General features: G+C 39.3%; 2 protein-coding genes across 2 annotated transcripts; one reads left to right on the forward strand and one right to left on the reverse strand.

Annotated features, from left to right (window-relative positions):
• Positions 1 to 257: 257 nt before the first annotated feature.
• On the forward strand, positions 258 to 6,580 carry LOC122071338 (PTI1-like tyrosine-protein kinase At3g15890; the record flags this gene model as incomplete). The annotated part of the gene is made up of 3 exons (XM_042635679.1): positions 258 to 413; positions 5,129 to 5,391; positions 5,497 to 6,580. Coding segments are annotated over 3 exons (1,089 nt in total), but the record flags the coding sequence as incomplete, so codon positions are not given.
• A 1,132-nt stretch (positions 6,581 to 7,712) lies between these two features.
• LOC122071318 (pre-mRNA-processing-splicing factor 8A-like) lies at positions 7,713 to 20,854 on the reverse strand. Its single transcript, XM_042635649.1, has 26 exons — positions 20,397 to 20,854; positions 19,782 to 19,905; positions 19,590 to 19,682; positions 18,911 to 19,301; positions 17,801 to 18,287; positions 16,910 to 17,700; positions 16,716 to 16,801; positions 16,442 to 16,624; positions 15,960 to 16,274; positions 15,564 to 15,868; positions 15,017 to 15,471; positions 14,792 to 14,918; positions 13,982 to 14,223; positions 13,694 to 13,817; positions 13,425 to 13,614; positions 13,221 to 13,328; positions 12,065 to 12,318; positions 11,112 to 11,728; positions 10,913 to 11,019; positions 10,446 to 10,700; positions 9,890 to 10,363; positions 9,628 to 9,789; positions 9,095 to 9,292; positions 8,728 to 9,006; positions 8,333 to 8,575; positions 7,713 to 8,183 (listed from the first exon to the last, which is right to left on the reverse strand). The coding sequence occupies exons 1-26, from the start codon at positions 20,630 to 20,632 to the stop codon at positions 7,992 to 7,994; spliced, it is 7,038 nt and encodes a 2,345-aa protein (XP_042491583.1). The 5' UTR covers positions 20,633 to 20,854; the 3' UTR covers positions 7,713 to 7,991.
• Between the last annotated feature and the right edge of the window lie 1,291 nt (positions 20,855 to 22,145).

The raw sequence follows: 22,145 nt of genomic DNA on the forward strand, positions 1-22,145 counted from the left end.
GGGTTTCTTTATGGATGATTTTTGAGTTGGGGCTTCCTGGATATGTTAAGAATGTATTTATAACTTGTTCCTTTGGATGTAATGTGGACTGGGCCGATTGATGACAATTGAGTGTAAAAATTTAGATTAACAGGGATAGCCTGCATAGGTTTAAACGGTAAAGGGCACTAGATTAGCTGTGACGGCTTTTCGATTTTCTGTCTTCCACTCCAGGAAAAAAAGAAAACCTTTTTTTGTCTGATGCATGGTATACCTGATTATGCAGGAAAGAGAAAGGAAAGAACCAGACAACTTGGAGGGTATTCTCTTTGAAGGAATTGCACGCAGCTACAAATAATTTTAATTATGATAACAAGCTTGGAGAAGGGGGATTTGGCAGCGTTTACTGGGGACAGCTATGGGATGGATCTCAAGTAATGACTCAAAACTTCTTTAGTTGCATTTGTGAAGTTCTTTTGATTCTTCTGCTACTTTCTCTTATTTATATGGTTTTTAAATCTAAGTTGGCTCTTAAATATTGGGTGTTTGATTGACCAAAGCTAAATTTGGCTCTTAAATTTTGGGCTTTTGATTGATTGAAGCTAAATTAGTTCTTAAACTGGGCACTGATCATTAAGTCTATTATGTCAAGAAGTATATAAAGAAACTATTTGTTGTGTTCAATTTATTCTAGCTCCTTGGCGGCATGAACTAAAATCTTATTTTATTAACTCACAAAAAAGCTTTAGATTGCTATGCTTGTTTCAGTGAACTCATCAATGCTGCTTTAAATGAGCTGTTTTGGAGTGATTGTTGTTCCCATATGTTAAGAATTGTTTGACATTCAATTTTGAAGGTTAGAGTGTGATCTGGTAACCATGGCAAAGTTTGGCAAAAGAGATTCTCAGTGATCACTTGTGTGAAGACTAGTCTCTGTAAATAATGATAGAGACATGGCAATCAACATGAATGATGGTGATGATGAAAAACCTTGAAGGTTTTGCTTCTTAAGTTTGATCAGCATTTGAGGGCTATGGTCCCTTGTCCGTAGTAACTGATAAAGCAGCCTGATTCCTTCTGGGTAGGACAAAAAAATTAATGTAGGACATTCATTCACTAAATAAGGAGTGCAATGGTGCTTGTGTTTACAAACACAGATATCTATAGCACACTTGTTTGAAAAATCATCAGAAGCAAAAGATTCTGTCCCTCCTCCCTTTTTTTCCTTGTCAGTATTAAACCCATTTTTAGTCAACCATGGAGCAAAAACAGGCAGCAGAATCCCCAAGACTAGAGCTAAATAACCCAAGAAGAGCTCTCAAATACCCAAAAATTCCAAGAAAAACCCTGCAAACAGTATTACCAATAAAACCATCTGCCCCTTTGTTCCACCTTCTCCTTTCACACCAAACTTCACTTCCTCAGCTGCAAAAATGTAATTACCATGTAATATCTAGGTTTTAGACAAGTTATCTTCACTGAGATTGAGAACATGGAAGAAAGTGAAACTTGGATATTCCCTTTTCCAATGATGGGCATAATAAACAGTATGGAATTTCTTTGTTTCAAGGTGGGAACAGTTGGAGCCATCTACTAATAGTCATATCCTTCTTTTTATTGGGGCAGCAGTTGATGATCCTTGGAATTAGAATAAGAAGCAATGGCAAATGGGCCATTGCAAATATAGCTCACCAAGCTGAGTAGCAGCTAGTCTGGAATTTGGATCCCATACTCTCAAGATAAACCTTATAATTTCATCGTGGAGTCGTTACTCATTTACTCCATTACTTTGATCATAGTGCCAAAAGTAAGTGTACCATATCATTTTCACCAGTGTGGCTAGGTTAACTGTTTCACAAACTGATCATCACCTTGGTTATATTGTACTAGTTTCTCCAGTGTGGTCACTTGTCCTGCAGCAAGTTCCCCCCTTCTCTTAGGGGAAATTAAAATTGGACCAAACCTCAGCGAAAACCTTCTCTATTTATATAATGTATGCTACATAGATATCTTGCAGCTACCATTATGGCCATGATCATTTTTCTGCCCTTCAATCTTGACCTCTTCCTCTGTGAACTTTTTATCTAGAAGTGGTATTCTAGCATCAGTAATAGGAGTGAAAGTCGACCGCATAAGTACTCAAATGTCTCTCTAAAGCACATGCATGAGCTACTCCAATACCAGTGAAATTGTGATAGGTAACCTTCTATTTCTGGAGAGCATAGAAGAGATATAATTCAACTTAAAATAGGTTGGGGATTCACTGAAGCTTTATTTTCCTATGTGTTTCACAGGGTAAGTGCCACCCTCATCATGTTTTCTTCTTCATGAGAATGCTTGTCAGTTGCTAAACCTATGAACTATGAAGATTTATTGTGATAATCAAGATCCAATTTATATTTCCTGTAATCCGGTTTTCCATGAGAGGACACATCATATTGAGGTCAACTGTCATTTTGTGAGGAATCTAGTTATGCAAAAGCTGATTTCTACTCCATTTGTCAACTTAGACAATCAACTTGGTGATATGTTCAATAAGGCATTGTTCAAGCCCGTGCTTCTTAGTGGTTGTTCCAAGTTGGGTATGGGAGACATATATAATCCAACTTGAGGGGAGTGTTAAAGTTCACCATGGGATAATTGAGTTGTAATGAGTTTGTTATTTCCTTTAGTTATTCACCTCTATTATATTTAGACTTAGACTTGTTGGAAGTTTCCTACTAAGAGTTGATTAGTTGATAGTTGATATAATATAAGGGACTAGACCACGATAGACTACATTCAATTCCAATCGTGGTTCTAGCTCTCCCTTCTTCTTCTTCTTCTTCTTCTTCTTCCTCTTATAGATGTTGAGTTACAGGTTCTGTATATTGTCACACTCACCATATCGACTATGGACGTCCCTCAATATATGTCCTTAGTAGCTGCCTAATGGTGTACCTACCACTTTTTGTTTATTGTGATAATGGTCTTGAAAAAGCATTTAGTTGAGTGCTTTCCGAATTTCCTATAGGGTCACTACAAGCACAAAGAAACAAATTAGATAATTGATGTTATCAAGGTGATTATTCTACCCCTTATAGAGAGATTTTCCTCTCACTAGAGCAAGCCTCATGGCATGCTTCTTCATCTTGGGGTTTGAACAATCAACTGACCTCAGGTTTTCTGTGAGGATATTCAAATACATCAGTGACCAATCCTTTATCTTTTCTTTAAAATAATTTTTGTTATTCATAAATGCAGAGTAATTGCTTTTGGTTGAAGATTATTTAAGAGAGGACTACTAGAATTTCAGCCAAATAAAAAGAAATGACCCATAGCAATGTTCCTTTTTTAATGTTAATAAGGTCAGTTCCTTGGTGTATTCTCTTTGCTGATGTTATGGTATTGGTGGATGAGACTAAATCAGGGATTAATGAAAAGTTGGAGTAATGGAGATCAACATTGGAATCAAGAGCTTTTAATATAAGTAGAACGAAGATGGAGTATATGATGTGTAACTTTAGTCACTACGATGAATAACAAAATGGTAAAAATTGAGGAGAGAGAGTTACCACAAAGTGATCATTTTAAATATATGGGGTCAACCATTAGTAAAAGTGACATAAGAGGAAGATATCTCACAGAGAATTAAAATGGCATGGGTGAAGTGAAGAAGTGGGTCTGAAGTATTGTGTGACTGATGTATTCCTTTAAAGCTTAAAGGAAAATTCTATAGGACTATAGTACATCCGGCTATGATGTATGGGGTGGAACATTGGACAGTTAAGAAGTGCTATATTGATAAGTTATGCGTAGCAGAGATGAGGATGTTGAAATGGATGTGCGGCAAAACTAGGAAGGATAAAATAAAGAATGACCATAATAGCTGATTTGGGAATCGCCCTGATTCATGATAAGCTCCGAGAAATTCGTTTGAGGTGGCATGGCCATATCCAACGGAGGTCTTTGGATGCACTAGTAAGGAGGAGTGATACGATTTAGATTGAAGGTTCCAAAAGTGCTAGAGGCAGGCCTAGAATGACTATAGGAGAAGTGATGAGGAAAGACATGCATAGTTTAGGTCTTGTCCCAGATATGACATCGAATAGAATTGATTGGAGAGCTAGGATCCCAGTAGTCAACCCCATTTAGGTGGGATTTTTCTGAGTTGTTGTGTCCCTCTCCTTTTACTTTTCTTTTCGGCTTTGTGGATCCATGTAACCGACCCCACTTAGTTGGGATAAGGCTGAGTTGTTGTTGTTGAATAAGATCAGTTCCTTAAGCATTCACAGAAGCTTGTATTAACTTTTATTCAAGGAATTTTAATACCATTATTACCAACCAGCATGGTTTACGGATGCTTGGGAGATAAAACAGCAGTCTATCACAAAGAAATCAAGAATAGCATGTAACTTTTCCCCTCAAATCTAGCTATCAGTTGTCAGCTAAGAAGATAGCTTCAATATTGTGTTAGAATAAACTCAAGCTTTCAGTTCATGCTATTTCTAGTAAGTTTGATCTCGTGATAGTGAACTTTTTCTTTTATTACTATATATAAGCTCCAAAGTGCCTTTCCTCCTTTAATTTGGCCCTCCCCCCTCCCCCCTCCCCCCCACCCCAAAACACCCCTCCCAACCATAAAAAGAAGAGAGAGCAATCCTTCCTATGGATTTTAGAGTCCCTGGAAGCATCCCACCAGGTCATGTAGCCTTTGCTTTCTTTATCTTTGCTAAACTTCTGTCTCCTTCTGATACCTTTGGTTACATGCATGGCTGTCAGGTTACAAACTAAGAGAACATCAAAATTGACTCTTTTAATGCTCCTCTTTCTTCCTTTTCTCTTGTTATATTCACTTAGCCCTTTTGATCAGTAAGTGAAGTGAAGTAAAATTTTCATTGGTAAGTGATGTGGATTTTTTTTGTTTTGGGGGCGCGTGCGTGGGGGGGGGGAATTAACATTGGGTGATTGTCTGAAAGTAATTTGATATGAAATGAAGATAAATATGTGCGTTGTTATTTCACTTTTGGCTGTTCATTTATGGTAATTGTTAATTAACCAATTGGATGTTTCGTATATGCAAACAATTATATATCATTTAGTATCTATGGTTGTCTATAATAAATTAGGTGGCATCTGCTGGAAAGAATTATCATTTTTTATCATGCAGATAGCTGTTAAGAGGTTGAAAGTGTGGAGTGATAAAGCCGAGATTGAATTTTCTGTTGAGGTTGAGATATTGGGGAAAGTCAGGCACAAAAATCTGCTGAGTCTACGTGGATACTGTGCTGAAGGGCAAGAGCGCCTTATAGTGTATGACTACATGCCTAACTTGAGCTTAATGTCCCATCTTCATGGCCATCACTCAACAGAATGCCTTCTTGATTGGGAGCGGCGGATGAAAATTGCAATAGGGTCCGCGGAGGGAATTGCGTATGTCCAGAATCCATGTGCATTTCTTCTATTTTTCCCTCGTCTCTTATCTTCCCTATTTAAACGTTTTTAGTGTCCCATTAACCTATGGTTTAATCGATGCAGCTATCTTCACCACCATGCAACACCACATATAATCCATAGGGATATCAAAGCAAGCAATGTGTTGCTAGATTCAGATTTCCAGGCTCAGGTAGCTGATTTTGGCTTTGCAAAACTAATCCCAGATGGTGCATCACATGTCACAACAGGGGTCAAGGGCACCCTTGGCTACGTTGCCCCCGAATATGCCATGTTTGGGAAAGTGTCAGAGAGCTGTGATGTGTACAGCTTTGGCGTACTTCTGCTGGAGCTTGCTAGTGGCAAGAAACCCATACATAAACTCAGTGTAACGATGAAGCGCACAATCACCGATTGGGTGTTGCCATTGGTATGCCAGAAGAAGTTCAATGAAGTGGTTGATCCAAAGTTGAATGGTAAGTACAATGAAGAAGAGTTGAAGCTGTTACTTCTTGTATCGCTTAAATGTGCTCATAGTCAGCCTGAGAAGAGACCCACCATGCAAGAGGTGGTGGACCTGCTGAAGAGAGAGTCAAAAGAAAAACTAGCTGATCTAGAGAATGATGAATTATTCAGGACATCAGCTGCAGTTCATCAAGAGGATGATTCAGAGGGTCATCAAGAGGATGATTCATTGTTTATCTCAGAGGGTAAAGAACCAAAGGAGTTGAAAGAAGTCCCGCGAACAGAGATTGAGGGGTCTAATGGCAGCTGAAGCTTAAAGCCCCCCTGACTTTATCAGATAATTTGTATAAACAATATGCTTGATCTGAAGCATGACCTGCAAGTATTGGAGGTCTTTTACCATAGGAAGGTGTCGCTGGCTACCCATTTAAAAGCATAGCCAGGTGTATAGCTGCCTGCCCATCTGAAAGCATTGTTTTGGGTTGAAGTGTCAGGGTGTGTGGTTTTTTGGTTTGTAATTTGTTTATCAGGTTCAAGGAAAGCCAAAACGTTGTAGTGCATCGTTGGTGGTTTGAAGCTACCATCTACATTCAATTTCTTAAAACGGCGAAAGGTTGGTCAGTACACTAGCTTTTGTAATGTCTATTTAAATATCTGTTTGGAACTTTTTTGTTTGGATATGATATCAGGCATTGTGATGAAATTTTTAGAACTCTTAGGAGGCTGAAGCGGTTGTTGATTGTTCTTTTCTGAGAGGCAGCAAATGTTCAGTGGTTGACTGGCCAAATATGGTGTTATATTGTTATGCTTGTTTCATATGAAATTTGTTCCTTGCTTAAAAAGGTTAAAAAGATAATGGAAATAACAAAGATGGAAAATACAGGACAGATTAATATACGTTTTTTGTTGGTTTCTTTGTCACTACAGCTTCAGTAAGTATAAGTGGATTGGTCACCAAAAGGGTGTGAGCCTCTGGAACCTAAAGCTTGTTATATATTCCATAATGAAGATTTGGCATCCGCTGGAGGGTGGATCTCATCTAAGACAATCAAAAATCAAGACCATATGAATGTTTCTATGCTGGTAAGGTGGCAAATTGTAGATAATGTGGTGACTGTACGTCTACGCAAGCCTACTCCAACCGTGAGCCTTAGGAGTCTTACCTCTGCACAGAAACTGGATCCCATTTAATATGCCAAGTGGCAGATTTTCAGGCCACCGTGGGTTGACAGGTGGATATTCTACAACAAGAAGTCAAAAATATCCCAACTAAATGATGTCGACTATACAGATCTATTAGTCTAAAATAGTAATAGACGTAAGAATAAAAGAAATATGAAAATGGAGTAAAAGGAGGTAAAATGGGGTAAAAAGGAGGAATCAAAGCAACATCCTAGGAACATCCCTTACAAGTGGTCAGTTACACGGGTCCTTGCCTTTTATATAATTCTATTCACATTCACACTATATTGAATCCTTCTAACTTTTCGTACTTCAATATTTATTTTAGCCTACCCTTACTTCTAGCTCCATCTAATCGAATCGGGTTGCTCTTCCTTACTAGGGCACCCGTGGCCTCCGTTGAACATAACTATACCACCTCAATTGGTTCTCCCAAAACTTTTCCTAGATTGATGCTACCCCCAAATCTTTTTCAATTCAATCGTTGCTTAATCTCTCCTGTTCTTACCGCACATTCCTCTCAACATCTTTATCTCCCCTACGCCCAAATTATTCAAGTTACTCTTCTTGACTCCACAAAACTCTGCCCACCATTATTCACATTTTCTGATTTTAAGTGGACAATCCATTTTAAGATTAGGGGGAAAAGAAAAAAAAAACTGCTAAGCCGATGGTTGCTCAAAAATATATAATTAATATTCAGCTGTCGGTACAAATAAGCTAAAATACAGTAGAATTATCGTCAATGTAACCGTCGGCTATAGAACAAATATATGTACAATTGAAAGTTTGATCTTTTGCTCATTGCAGAGCAAATTAGGTATCCTACGCTATTACAACAAAAATATAATGCTTCAACTAGCCCGTGGGTTAGTAACATTTTTGTGCTCTGATCCAGTTGTTGTTATACACTCTGCAATTAAACCGAAACCGGCAACAGCAATATCTTGTATCTACGTGAATGTATCTTCCCTGTCTCCCTCAGCAGTCTCTCCCTCCTCCAAGTTGCTGAACTCCAGAAAATGTGTGGGCCTGTGATCCTCGTGATAATACTCTCTAGGCGCTCCAAGCTTGACCCCATACTTCATGCTCAGCGTGTGCTTCACCCCCATGAAGTTGTAATTCCATGGACCATTGTCAGGAATCTGCCAACCACCAGAATGATGGAATTAATTACTCAAACAGCAGTGAGAAGGTCCAACTAATAAAAAGTAATAACAAGGTCACCAAAACCAAGACAAGCAAAATATGCTAGGTCTCAGATATTTCTAAGATGGATCTGGTTTGTGCATACCATGTAGAAACCTAAGAAGCGGTCGCTGAGAAGCATCTGAACCTTCTCATAATGAGTAGGCAGGTAACCATGAGGATTGCTTCCAGTGTCCTTGTTTACTCGGCCCCACTCATAACCTGTGGGTGTAAGCTTATACGCAGTCAATGAGCAAGACCCTGGGGTAAAACTGCACGTTAGAATAATGCACTTCTCCCCGTCCCATTGCTTATTGTTCTCCAGAATTCGGGCATGCGTAGTGAGATCCTACAAAAAGAAATTCCTGAAGTGTGAGAAAATATAGACGATAAGGCCATGATGCAGATACCAGGGTTGGTGAAATCACCTGGCAATAACTACTACAATTTACCCAACAACATCTTAAACTGGATATGGCATACGAAGGCTGTAACAAGTACCTGTGGTGACAGCTGAGGCAGCTCATTTGGCTGAGTATGCATCCATCCCAATGGCTCCAGATCATTTACAAAGTCATGTTCGGGGAGGGCAGATGGGAGATGAACTTGCTGGTGAGTCCCCCACTGTGGTGGCATGGCAATACAGCGTATCTCCTTAACTTGAGGATTGTCTGGGGGACTTATTCCATAAAGATAACCAGCAATTTGAGTACGCAGATCTGCTATGCAGATGAACTTCTTCAAGATGTTTTTGGGCATGATGTACGTGTAGCCAGTCTCCTGTTATCAAGTCACAATCCCAAGTTCAATAATTGCCCAGATAACTGATGTAACACACACAACACAACACACAAAGATTAGAAGGTACCTTGATGTCCTCTGAGTTCACATATATGTGATTGACTCGGAGATACAAATTTGTAGCTGAGATAGCTCTCACTCGCCAATCAGTTTTGGACCCAAATGCTGCCTGTTCATAGGGACTTGTGGTGGTCACAATGAGTTCATCACCATGAACATTAGTCGTCCTTGTTGTGACTGCTGTCAACTGGCTTGCTTCTTTTGCCTGCACAATTTTCAGTAGACAAAATTAGCAAAGGGCAAAGGAAACAAGGAAAAGTAATATTCAGTGAGATGACTGCTGATTTGACCAATTAGTGAAAACCAGTAACTGACTGACAAGTTAAGACCAATTAGGGAAAACCAATTAAGGAATGATAACTGTCCGGATGATTATTAACTGGTTACAGTTTTGGTTTTGAGGACTGATTATGTTATCTGTCAGTTTCAGTCCTGGGCCTCAGAAGTGCAGGACCAATTAAGGTCCAACCAATTGACACCCCTAATCTGCAGGACATGGCTCAAAGTTTCCATATCCTCCAAAAGAACCAAACACATTACCTGCTTTTCAATTTCTGCTATCTGCTGTCTCTGTTGTGAAGGGGGAGTTATTTCAGCCCCAAGTATGATATCGCGGATCTCAGACTGAGTCAATGCTGATGTATTCACATTATTCTTCTTGGCATAGTCCGAGAGTATAAGATCTCTCAAAGCAACCTCAACCTAAGGGAAAACAATGTTAGCAACAATTTGGGCCACATAGATAAGCATATATGCATACACAAACACAAAACATACACCCAAATGCAAATTTATACACTACCTTCATCCACTGATCATCTGAGAGGGAAGGCCAGATGTGATGTGGTTCAGTGACGATTGTCTTGTCAGGCTTCAGCAACATTTTTGCCTTCTCATTGTTTACATGAAGCGCGCGCAAAATCAGAATGAGACGGGAGAATGCAGTGTAAGATGATATACTCTTCAACCAATCATCATAAATGTTGAATAAGACCATTTGAGGCTCTGTAGCCTTCAAAATCAAATCACCGAATTTTTCTATCTTTAAGCATGCCTGGAACGGCAGCTGCAATTCACTTCCTTTGATTACAATGTTTGGAAAATCAAGCAAGTGGACCTCCAAAGGATCCAGCATTCCTTTGCGGGTCACAATAATTTGCTTTGGCTGCTCCTCAACAGGCAAAGACCGAACCAGAGCAGCTACTTCTTCTGCTGTTTTCCACTTCGCCAGCTGACCAAGACGCTTTTGTCCTGCCCACACACTTGTGTGGATAACCTGCATAAATCAACATTGCCTCTAAGCAACAAGAAGCAAAACATAGGCTAAAACGTAAAATACCATAATAAGGAGAACAAACCTTTAAAAAGAGCTGGCCCGTCCTTGGATTGAAAATAAAGATGGCACCATTGATAGGTTTTGTTGTCAAATTCCCTTCAAAGGTCTTGTGGATTGTAACACGGTACACATTTGTGTCATCAACAAACCATATTATTTGATTGCTGAAGATCTCTCCATAATTTTGAGATGATAGATATGGTTCTGTAGGCTCAGAAGAATACAACTGCAAACCTTTCCTTATACGTTCCCTCAGAACATATAAAGCCGGATTTGACTGCACAGGAAGATGGGACATCAGCTACACTAAACAATAACAATAGAAGTTTCTAATGCAAGAGGTATACAAATCTATCGCAGACATCGACAAATGTCATGCAGGGAGAGAGAGAGAGATCCAAGTCCATCATACTCAACCATGTTAATACCAATATTCTTTTAATAGTTAGTATATATTGAATGAACATTCAATGTTAGAAATTAATGTACCTTCATTATTTTGTTCATTGCCTGAGCAAGCAACGGTTTTGACCCTGGGAACCAATTCCCAAAAGCAGATTGCAAGTTGTAAGCCAGATCAAGCCCAATCATTACCCCTGCAAATAAATACAAGGATATAGGTGGTCATTTAAGCCAGAAATATGAAAGGAAGGCATCAACAGCATGAAGAGAAACCAAAAAGCCCTACCAGTTGGAGATGGATAGATGGACATATTATCAGTAGTATAATCCATAAACTTTGCTCGGGTATAACGCTCAATATCATGAGAATCATAGTCACCCCAACGAAGTTGTACATCTATCCAGTACTTATTGCTTGCTTTCTGATCAAACACATCCTTTGACTCCGCTACCAGACTAGGCTTTGACATAGGCCACCTATGGGCAGCAAAGAGAAGAATGTCAGCACAAGAGCTGTTCATTTTGTAACTCTTCCTAGGATGGATCGTCTCCTTCTGCACAGTTTCAATTTCTAGAGCATCCAACTCTTGATCCAAGACCTGACATAGATCCATGACCACACTCTCATGTACTTTCTGCCATAAATGAGCACGGAAAATTTGGATCAACGATATCTTTAATGTTGGAATCTTCCCGTGCATAAATATTCCCGTCAGATCTAATTGAACTTGGAAGCCCACATAAACGTTGGCACGATTAATAGTAGGTGACCACCAAAGTGTAAACCTACGGTTGGGGATTTGGTTAAGCCCAGATCTTTGTGCATTTGTCAGCTTCTTATACTTCATGGACTCCTCAAAACCAGATGCCTTCTCCCAGAAAAGACCTTCCCAAGTTGGAAAGCTGAAATAAGGATAACCATGAGTCAATTATACAGAATAATCTGAAAGGTGGTTCACAGTCAATAGTTTAGACCTACATTTAGAAGACAAAACACTAACTAGTTAAAGTCAATTATACAGAATAATTTAAAATGTGGATCACAGTCAATAATTTAGACCTACATTTAAAAGACAAAACACTAACTAGTTGAAATGAGGTATTCTTGGTTTGTATATATTAGATAACAAAATACGGCAGGCATTTTGCCATACAACAATTCTTGTTTTTAGGTAAAATTTTCTTCCTTGCCGAAAAGATAAACAAAACAGAGAGACCAACCTATGGAAGATAACTTACTATGTTCCTTTAAACAAGGTATGCTCAAGAATTCCCTCAACTCCTCCAAGAGCTTGGATGACATCGGTTCTGTAGTTGTTCAAGTTCCATAGTTTTCCATCATGCCTCTGGTGTGTCCACCAAAATGGATTCTGTTTCAGAACTTGATACTGCTTAAAATCTGTTCGTACTCTCCATCCTTTGTCATATGCCAAAGTGTGCCGATCTTTTTGAAACAAAGTATTGATTCGAGGTATCCCCCTATCCCAAGAATCCTGTAAAAATATTAAGGCGAGCCTTAGAATTGATCAAGGACCTATGACAATAATATTGTTGCAACATTGATAATATTTCTAATTTCGTTTCCAAGATACACTCATGACAGTTATCGCAATCCATAAAACATGCCCAGATGGCATCAAGTGGGCTACAATGTGGTAACAAAAAAGTGTAACTGAAAGGATTGGTTAAGTCTGTTCTAAAACTGTAATGCTTCATTTGGTTTGGAGTAGAGGTTCCTCAATCCCCACCCCCCACCCAAACACACCCCAAAAAGAAAGAGGGGCAGGTGTGTCGGGAAGAATTTTGAAATTCTGCATAAGATTCTGTACGAAAGAACATGAGAAACAAGGAAGCAATTGGAGTACATCGTCATTCATCTACTAACAGGGATTCTTAGCTCAGCAGACAAAAAAAAGGCTGAGCAACTGTATCCAGGGACTTTTGCTTTCCTAATCATGTATCAGGGATGGGGCTTGTGCTTTGCCCAACCTTGAAGGAGCCCGCCATTGGCCCCTAGTATCTCAGTTCTCTGGCAGAATAACTTAAAGTACCATTTTCAGAGCACTAAAGCATTGGCACGAGCAAGAAGAAAAGATGCTCTGTCCAGAATTAAAAAGATAGCGTTGGCAACAGGATGACACAAAATCCCATGGAAGGAGGTGCTCAAGGTTAGGGTTTCATAATGACCTACCAGTTTAGGGGATTTGCTCTGTCAAAAACTCCAGGTATGTGCTCAACAAATCTATTTCATTATAGCAACTCAGATGGCCAGGCTGCCAAACAGGTTGGTCTAGCCATGAGGGAATGCACCATACAGAACCCAAACGTGCCAACCCATTGTCATCACAACCGATACAAACAACTACTTATTTTCAATCCATAGCACGACACTCACCTCCAGATCCTCAAGGGTTAAGCGCCTGTTTTGAGACTGCGCTTCCTGTCGCTTCAGTGCATACTCAGCCCAAACACGTTGTGAGTCTATAAACTCACTCTCCCATGGCTGTTGAGAAACCAACATGAGTATCAGTAAAATGCACAACCCACAGACACACACACGCACAGAAGAGGGGAGGGGAGGCACACATTATAATAGTACCTGTATGTAGCGATAAAGATTAGGAATGAGCTGGTCCTCTTCATGACTCATACCACTCCGAAAATGAGTGACACCCACATCTGTTTGCTGGCTGTACCGAAGATCACTCTGTGGAATCAATATGTGACCCATCGATAGCATGCCAAGTCCTCCAATTTCCTTAGGGGTGTAGAATATGACGGGAGGAAATCTGATGCACAGAATATGATTAGAAACATAACACGTGACCAAGAGACACTATACCAGTTTCGGTATAAATGAAAAAGTACCTGCTAGGCATTTTCGAGTTCAATCCAATCTTGATACGGGTTTGAATTTTATTTTCACATTTGACCAGCAAATCAAGAAGCTCCTGGGTATGTACAGTTGCTTCACGGAAATATGTCATGAGGCCTGTAAAGAAAAAAAAATAGCATCAATAAATGTGGTCTAAGGCTCTTAGCTGACTACGGTAAGCTAACTACTAAAAAAGAAAAGACAGTCACACATATATTATTTTTCTTCATTATTTGAAGGTTTCAAGTGGACAACTAAAATTTATGAATTTAACAATTTACCAATAAGGGCAGTATTCCACTTGTTGACAATTTTCGTAAATGTTGTTGACCCAGATGACATAAGAATCTGCCTCACACGATTTTCAAACACCTTCATGTGCTCATCATCAACCCTTAGGAATGCTACTGCAGTTCTCTCTTTGGTCTGTTCATTCTGCAAATTCCAAACCCCATCTCTTGTGTTGCTGAAAGCCTCTTGACTCATTCTTATCTTCGGTAAAATCCGAACTTCAAATCCACACCTACACAAGAGAAGATAACTTACTCATCTAACAGCCACAGCAAAGCAATCTAAGTTTCAAATAGGAACTCATAAGTGGGTCACATTGATGTGAACTGACAAAATAACATATGCTGTCAACTCTTCAGCAAGAGGGCTAAATGTGAACATCACAAAGGAAGCTCATTCAACAAGACATAGAAGTTTTCTGGTTTGAAATACATCAAGACCAAAAAGAGGATTAAAAGTCATAATCTAGCTGAGAAAAGTAATGTAGATTTCTAATCCAGACTTTTCATTGGCAATGTGAAGAACTAAAAATAAAATAAAATAGATGAATTTAAAATAACAAGGGTCTGCTCTCTTAAGAAGGATAAAACTAATATAAAAGCATAAATAAAACCACATGATTTATACAACATATAATCAACCAAAGTACTAAACACCCTACGTTTCAAACCACACCTAAAAATAACCTAGATGGCTAGCTCAAAAGAAACATACACTAAATGGTTCATTCACTTGACATCTCAACAAATGATGTAATAGTTACAGTTCAAATAGGAAATGGGTTCACAGAAAATACATACATGCTGAAAAGCAAGTTTGGATTGTCCTTGCTATAAACAGAAACAAAACTGTTTTCCCACTCTAATGTCGTGATACTCCGAGGAAGTCGGTTCTTCATGTCCCAAAAAACACTTCTCCCTAGATTCACTGAAAAAATACAGGAAAAAATTATATTACACAACTCTCATGAAAATCATTCATACAAAAAAAGGTTAGGGTGGGAGAGGGAGAGAGAGATAGAGTACCATCATGTTTCATAAGCCTCATTCTTGCATCTCTAGGCCAACATTTTTTATTGTTATATCCAACCATATTCTCATTGTTCGGGTCTGGATGTTCTGTAAGATATCTCTGGATAAGGTCCCGTGCCTCCTCATGGGTGAAGCGGAACAATATATGCACCTTGTCTATGTACCGTGAGTACAACCGAATTGGGTGCCTTGTTTCCACTTTGGTGTCCCAATATGTAATGAACTCATTTGGCATCTGCGGGGGTCCCGCAATTTCACTGGCTCGAGTCAAACCAAGAATCAATAGATCAAGGACCAGTCCATAATACTGAACAACAAATGACGCAAACTGCAGACCCCGAATTAAACCATATGAATTTGTGTGACTCATATCCTTGTAAGACAAAACAACATTGTTTTTAGCAGTCACATAATCTGCAATGTTGTGGTCAAGAACCAATCGGAGAAGCCTGCAAAATCATCCAAGATAAAACTGTCAGCACCTGATGAAAATCAAGCTTCAATGGACTGCACCTGCAAAACTGCAAATAAAATTGCAAACCTGTTTAGCATTGTGAGGTCAATCTTCTCAAAGAACTTCTCAAACTTCGTCTGAAGCATCACAACACATTGTCCCTCACTCGTGTCCCATATACCTTGCAAATTATTTATACCTTGACACCATTTATAGACTAAAAGTGGAGGTGGCTCTGAATCTGCAGGCTTAATCCAATTGGGGAAGAGATGGCGCTTGTCTCCTTCATACCATAGATATTGGTCAAGGTATGCATCTGTGATCTTCTCAAGAGGCTCAATCTCATAGACAGGTATCAAATAGCTATAAAGATCCATAAACTCAATACCAACCTGCAAGACAAATGTATGCAGTTTAAATTCATAAAATTCAACGAGAAGTAGTTGAAAGTCTTGAATTGATTCTTAGCAACAAAGAATTTACCTCCTTGAATGCTCGCTGTGTAAGAAGGTGACGCTTTATTCGTGATAATGCCTCATGTGGATTGTCATATGCTTGTTCGATGAGCCCCAGCTCTTCCCTTTGCAGCTGATTTAATCTCACAGCTACGCTATAAGATTCTTTAAGCCTCTCAAGTGCAAGGATAAGAAGCTTTGTATCATGCTTGTAGGACAATGGGGGGAAAGGGATGGGCGAAAACTTTCTCGATTCCAACCAGTGCACAGTGGTGGTGTAAATAGCAACAGCTTCTTCTGGTGTGACATATGGACCATCCTTCAAATAATTGTGTTGTCGTTCCTAACAGGATAACAAAAAAAATTAAATAAAAACCACAAAGGATGCAAATCAGACGAAAACAAAGGGCTTGCCTGGATTAATGATGGTCCATCACCTACTGCTGCACAGCAGGTAACCATTATTACAATATTATGGGATGAATGCGAGGATGAAAAACAAGTATATACCTGTTCTGCCTTCAGCCACAAGCGCGTCAATCTTCCAAGATTCTTTCGGCAAACTGTTTTATCAACTGTTGCACCCCTTCTTATACGTTCACGGTTATAGTGAGCGACATTTGTCCACCAGTCAGCTTTTGACTTAACATAGCGAAGAATCATGTTCTCAATGGGAACTGGCAGACCAGGCACCTGGATTTTTTTTTTTTTTTGGTGTGAGATGACAATACGAAAAAGAGGCAGGCATAGCAAGAATAAAATCACCTAAAACTTAAGACTGTACCTTCCAAGGTATGTTCGCTTTCCAACAGCGCCATGCTTCACTGAGATGCTGCAAGATAGTCCTTGCTTTGTTCTGCTTAATGCCCTCTGCGACATAATCATTTGTTTAAGGTTATTAAAAAAAGGATCAACAAATATTCATGCAATAACAATGATAAGTAAAGCAGAGCAGAACACATTACTGCATAACCTCACCTGGCATTGCATCAAGAACATCATGCATAACAGCAGCCCGAAGTTCCAAGTCAAAATGGCTTTCAACACGTTGCTTAGTGACAGTCTTTGCAACTCCTTTTGAATGGCGCCCTTCAAACTGCCGCGCAAGTAAATTACCCAACCACCTTTCCAGCAAAGGCACAATACCACGTAGGAAGAACAACCACACCCGCCACATTGGTGCCCAGAAACCACATCCAGGTCCCTTACCCACAGGGCCCGTATTGAAGCGATAATAAATCAAGTGCTTCAAGTCTTTACACATTCTGATCTGTCTCATAAGCCTATATTTGTATCGGTACATACCAGTCAACTGGCCAACGTGTGAAAATGTATACTGCAAACCATCTGCCAATTGAAAGGCATCAACATTCCCCAAGCGGAACTGGATGTTGGCATCTACTACTAGCTTGGTCAATCGCAAGATTTCCCGGCATAGATGAAAAGCATTACCAAAACGTGACTTCTTACGCTCCTTTGTGGTCAGAGTCTTTACAGGTTTCAGATTAAAATTATAATCGAGATGGAGATAATTCAGATTTTTTCTGTGTATCAACAGATTCAGCATGTTGTACCCTTGCTTGCAAACTTGGAGACCAGCTTCAGCCCAATCCAATTCTGTGGTTTGGAAAAACTTAGTAGCTTGGAGAGACCGAAACAAGTGCTTCTTTTTCTGAGCCTTGGGAGGTCTGTGATGCAGTTCATTCAGCACAAAACATTTCAATAGCTTCTGGTAACTGACACGCACTTTCACAGGATATGATGGAGGACTGCAATGGGACGGGGAAGAAGACAGAAAGGAAAGTTAGGCAATATCATATATAAGGGGGGGGGGGGAATACATTCATCAAGCCAAGTGATGCAAGGTACCAGTGCTCTTTATACCACTCTGACACAAGTGGTATATCTTCTGCCCTTCGCATTCGACCAGATCTCATGTTAAAAGGACGAGGAGCAAACAATAATGAAATGCCAGCAGCTGTAGTATCAGTATAGAGCTGAGTACTTTCAAGCAAAGGCTCAACCCCCTCTGGCAGATAAAAATCATCATCATCTTCCTCCTCATGAAGTTTCTTCTCACGGCGCTCCTTGTTGGTAGTGGTTATTGGGTGGATCAAAGGGTCGTAATAAAATGCAGGTAAATCAGGATCCTCTGATTTTATGTACATTACCATAGGAGTGTGATATATACAAAGCTTTACTTTTCTGGGCCTATTGTTATAAAGATGAGGAAATGCAATTCTATATTCTGTCCTGAGTGGTGAACGGATGATGAGTTTGTTTATATCATTGAACTCATTCCAGTCCTCATCTCCTTTCTCCATGTCACGATACAAAGGCTCAAACTTGGGTCCACCTGCAAGAGACCAATGAAGTGAAGAACTGCTTGACTTCTGTGCATACCAAAGAGCATATAGAAGAGTACCAGCAATGATTTTGAGCATACTGGTGCAACATATGTAATGTCTATTGTTCTGTACCATCTTTTTATCTTTTTGAATGTGCAATAATACAGCTACTAATCAAGAAGAAATAAAATTGGCAATGGAATGTGATTCGACAAAATAAGGTTGAGTAAGGGAATCCATAGGACGCAGAATGGAAAGGAAAACAAAATCTAAAGAAAAAAAAAAACTGGTTTACGAAACACATCCCAGAAAAGATTAATAGATTATGCAATTAAAAATAGTATTTCAGGAGCATCAAGTAGGCAGCCGACGCCTTAATTTATTCAACCAAACAACTTTTGCAATTAATAATAGTATTTCACTAACAAACTATTTATTGCACTTGATATGCAGCATAAGACTACATATCAAGCATCTTGTTCTGAATAGTATAAGAAAAATACTATAGTTTCTATGACTAGTGATGACAGAAGACAACTGTCCTAATAGAAAGATAAACTCATTAAAAATTAGGATTAAAATCGTTTACTACAATTGATTTGACTTTGATAAGGAAATGTCAGAGCTTTACCAGGTATGCACATATTTAATGCTTTTGCTGTGAAGAATGACTCCATGTCAAACAAGTAAAAATAGTTACGATCAATCAGATCAGAAAGTAATTGCCCAGCAAGCCGGTGAAGAGTAGCCATGATTGGTAGAGACAAATGCCATCTCCTGTAGCTGGGACCATTGATAAGTTTGGTTTTCACGAGAGGCTTATGATCATAGAACCAAGTGTAAACGGCAGAATCTTCTTCTTCGTCCATCTCTAGTTGTATAGGCTCCAGTGGATCCACATCTAATAAATTGTCTGCATAATCCAATGGAGGTTCCTCATCATCAAATGGTGGAAACCTCATTCTCTTAAAGTGCCGGCGATCCCTTTTCTCTCTTCGCATCATGATCCACATTGAACCCCACTGCACAGATTCATTAGGAGTAAATAAATAATCATAATTGTAATTTCCGCAGTGGAAGTAGATCAAGTTTTCACATGCCCCAAAGAAGGGGAGGGGTCCAAGTTCAAATTGTTGGCTGGTTTAGCACATCTGAAAGGCACCGCTTGGGCACACAATATACACAAATTGAGCTTCTTTTCATGAAAATTGAAAAAAAAATCTAATATATAGCCAAACTGTACCTTGAAAATATTCTCTACAAAAATCAGAGGGATCAGAATGTGGGAAGGAACAAGAGCAACCATATACCTGAGCTAAATATATAGGTTCAACAACCCATGGAATTTCATTGATAAATGTGATTGCTCCAGTAATGTGATATAAAATTTTCACATTGCGGACCTACAATTACCACATACATGTCAGATAACTTAAATAGCAAAACGAAAGCAGCCTATCAATAGATAAAACAAATGAACAATAAAAAATCCAGATGAATACTTGTTCCCAAGGCATTGGCATATTCTCAAGAAGCTTGTATACTGCATGTGGAATGAATTTCAGGGCTCCAAGATAAACACGTTTATCGTGACGAAATTTCTTCGAAGACATGTCTCCATGGTCCCTGTAAAGAAAACCAAAATGGTCAATCAACTCCATCAAAAGCAACCACCGGTAGAAACTAAACAATCACTTCCCAACTCTCACCCATGACAATGCTATAGCCTGTAAGTTAATTGAAGAAAAGCTAAAACTCCTGAACAACTAGAATGAAGGTATGCACAGGTTCCGATCGCCTACCAATATAAAAATGAGCAGTTACAAGTACATATATCAAAATCAAAGTACTTAAGCTTCTAATGAGTGATGTAAAAAAAAAAAAATTGGTAATGGGATTCTGGAACTTGGGCTTGTTGGATGTTATTTAACAATTAATACTCATAGAAAGGAGAAGGCAAGAGGGTGCAAGACAGTAGAGTGGATAATGGGATCGGGTGTACTAAGCGGTGCAAGTGACTACAGAAACTTGGGTTCCTTCCTTTGGAAATTGAAGAATCCATTCAAACTACGACGAATAGCTAATTGAACCAGGGTTGAAGAAATGAGCTAACTAACCTTATGATCTTTCTCACATGCTCGGGGGGCATGTCCTCCTTCTGCGTTTCTACAAACCCGAACTTCCTCTTATCACCATAACGCTTCGAATTAAGCTGCATCCATTTCCTAGCCTTCTCTTCAAGCTGTGCCTCCACCTCTGCGGGCGAGGGTGGGGCGGTGTAAGATGGCTGCACCGCCGGTGGTGGAGGTACAGCCCCAGCTCCGGGAGGAGCCATCTGCCCATTATTCCACATCGTTCCCCAATCTACCAAACCTTAAACGATATCACTATAGAATTCTTGAAACCTTCTTATCAAATCTTCGTTCCTCGGCAAGAAACTCTCTAAGCTCTACCTTCCAGGGTTTCAGGGTTTCGATCTGCATAGCAAAACCCACCAGAGATTCTTACAGTGACTACTGAAACTGGTTTATATATCGCATTCGGGAACTGACGGTGAGGCTGTGCCGCCTGTGCGTGTGGTTCTCGAAACCGCCTTCACGCCTTGGGGGCTTGGACTATAAGTGGACCACTAGGTTATTAATGGATCCGGTGCCCCAAAGAAGCCCAGGAACCATAAAAACGCGCCCACCAGCCCACTCAAGTCTTTCCAAAATATTTTTCAGTTTTTATTGGAAAATGATTTTTTCCCCCTATTCCAGGAATATTAGGGCTCCATTTAGTTGCAATGGGAATTTAAAGGGAACAGAAATGAAATTTTCATACTTTAAAAATAAATGTTTATAATCATTACCTTATATGATTGTATAAATTACTTAATTTTTAAACATATTTAGTAATGATATATTTTACATATACTTTTAATTTTACATATTATAGCAAAGGGTTTTGAATGCAAAGTAAAGTGAAATTTTATGACCAAGTATGGAATGACTTGAAGTTAATGTTAAAATCATATGGATAATGATTACATATATTTATTTTTTAAGTATGAAATTTTCCCTTCCCTTTCTTTTAATTCCCCTTACAACCAAACACGGCCTAGAGAAAAAGCATCAATATCTCCCTTGTAATAGATTGGAAGGTTGGAATTTTGTGGATAGGTAGACCTAAGAGGTATATGCTCACATGTTACTTTTCAACCAATAATGAAGTTGAAAAAGTAGACGGTACATGGGAGGATGTCTTGTTGAATTTAAATCTAAAATTTATGTGGCCAACAACTTTGTAGGTTGTGAGTTGAACTTGCACTCACAAGGATCTTCTTCCATCGGAGAAGAAAGGCCCAACGCCTGTGGTAGTTGCTTCCACTGGAGAAGTGTCCTTGATCACGATCACAGATGGGTCCACCAAAAAGCGATCTGGGAAGCAGTTGCAAATTGATGTTTCTCTCTACAATTGTGACCATCCACGTCGCTTGGGACACGTCAATCACTGGAGGTAGCACCACACCTCACTAGACAATGGGCGCTCTGGAGACGATATGGATCCCTCCACCCACCCCCCGAATTGTTGATATGTGTGTTTCGTCAACCATATCACCCTGCTAAATTAAAACAGGAACTACTAACACATTAAATTGGAATAAATTTAGACAAATTTGTTGTGTATGAGCATGTGTGTAAGAAAATCTCATGTAGGGATCTTCTCTCCAAATGTGAGGTATATCACTATATATATATATACACTAGCAAAAATGCACTTGCAAATGCACATGTAGCAAAACATATTTCTTAATATGTGTGTGTGTGTGTTTTTTTTTTAGTCGAATTAGTGTGTATTTGTATGGACAAAAAATATACATTCAT

This window comes from Macadamia integrifolia, unplaced genomic scaffold (assembly GCF_013358625.1).
Source record: "Macadamia integrifolia cultivar HAES 741 unplaced genomic scaffold, SCU_Mint_v3 scaffold_210A, whole genome shotgun sequence".
In the NCBI taxonomy this organism is placed as follows: Eukaryota; Viridiplantae; Streptophyta; class Magnoliopsida; order Proteales; family Proteaceae; genus Macadamia; species Macadamia integrifolia.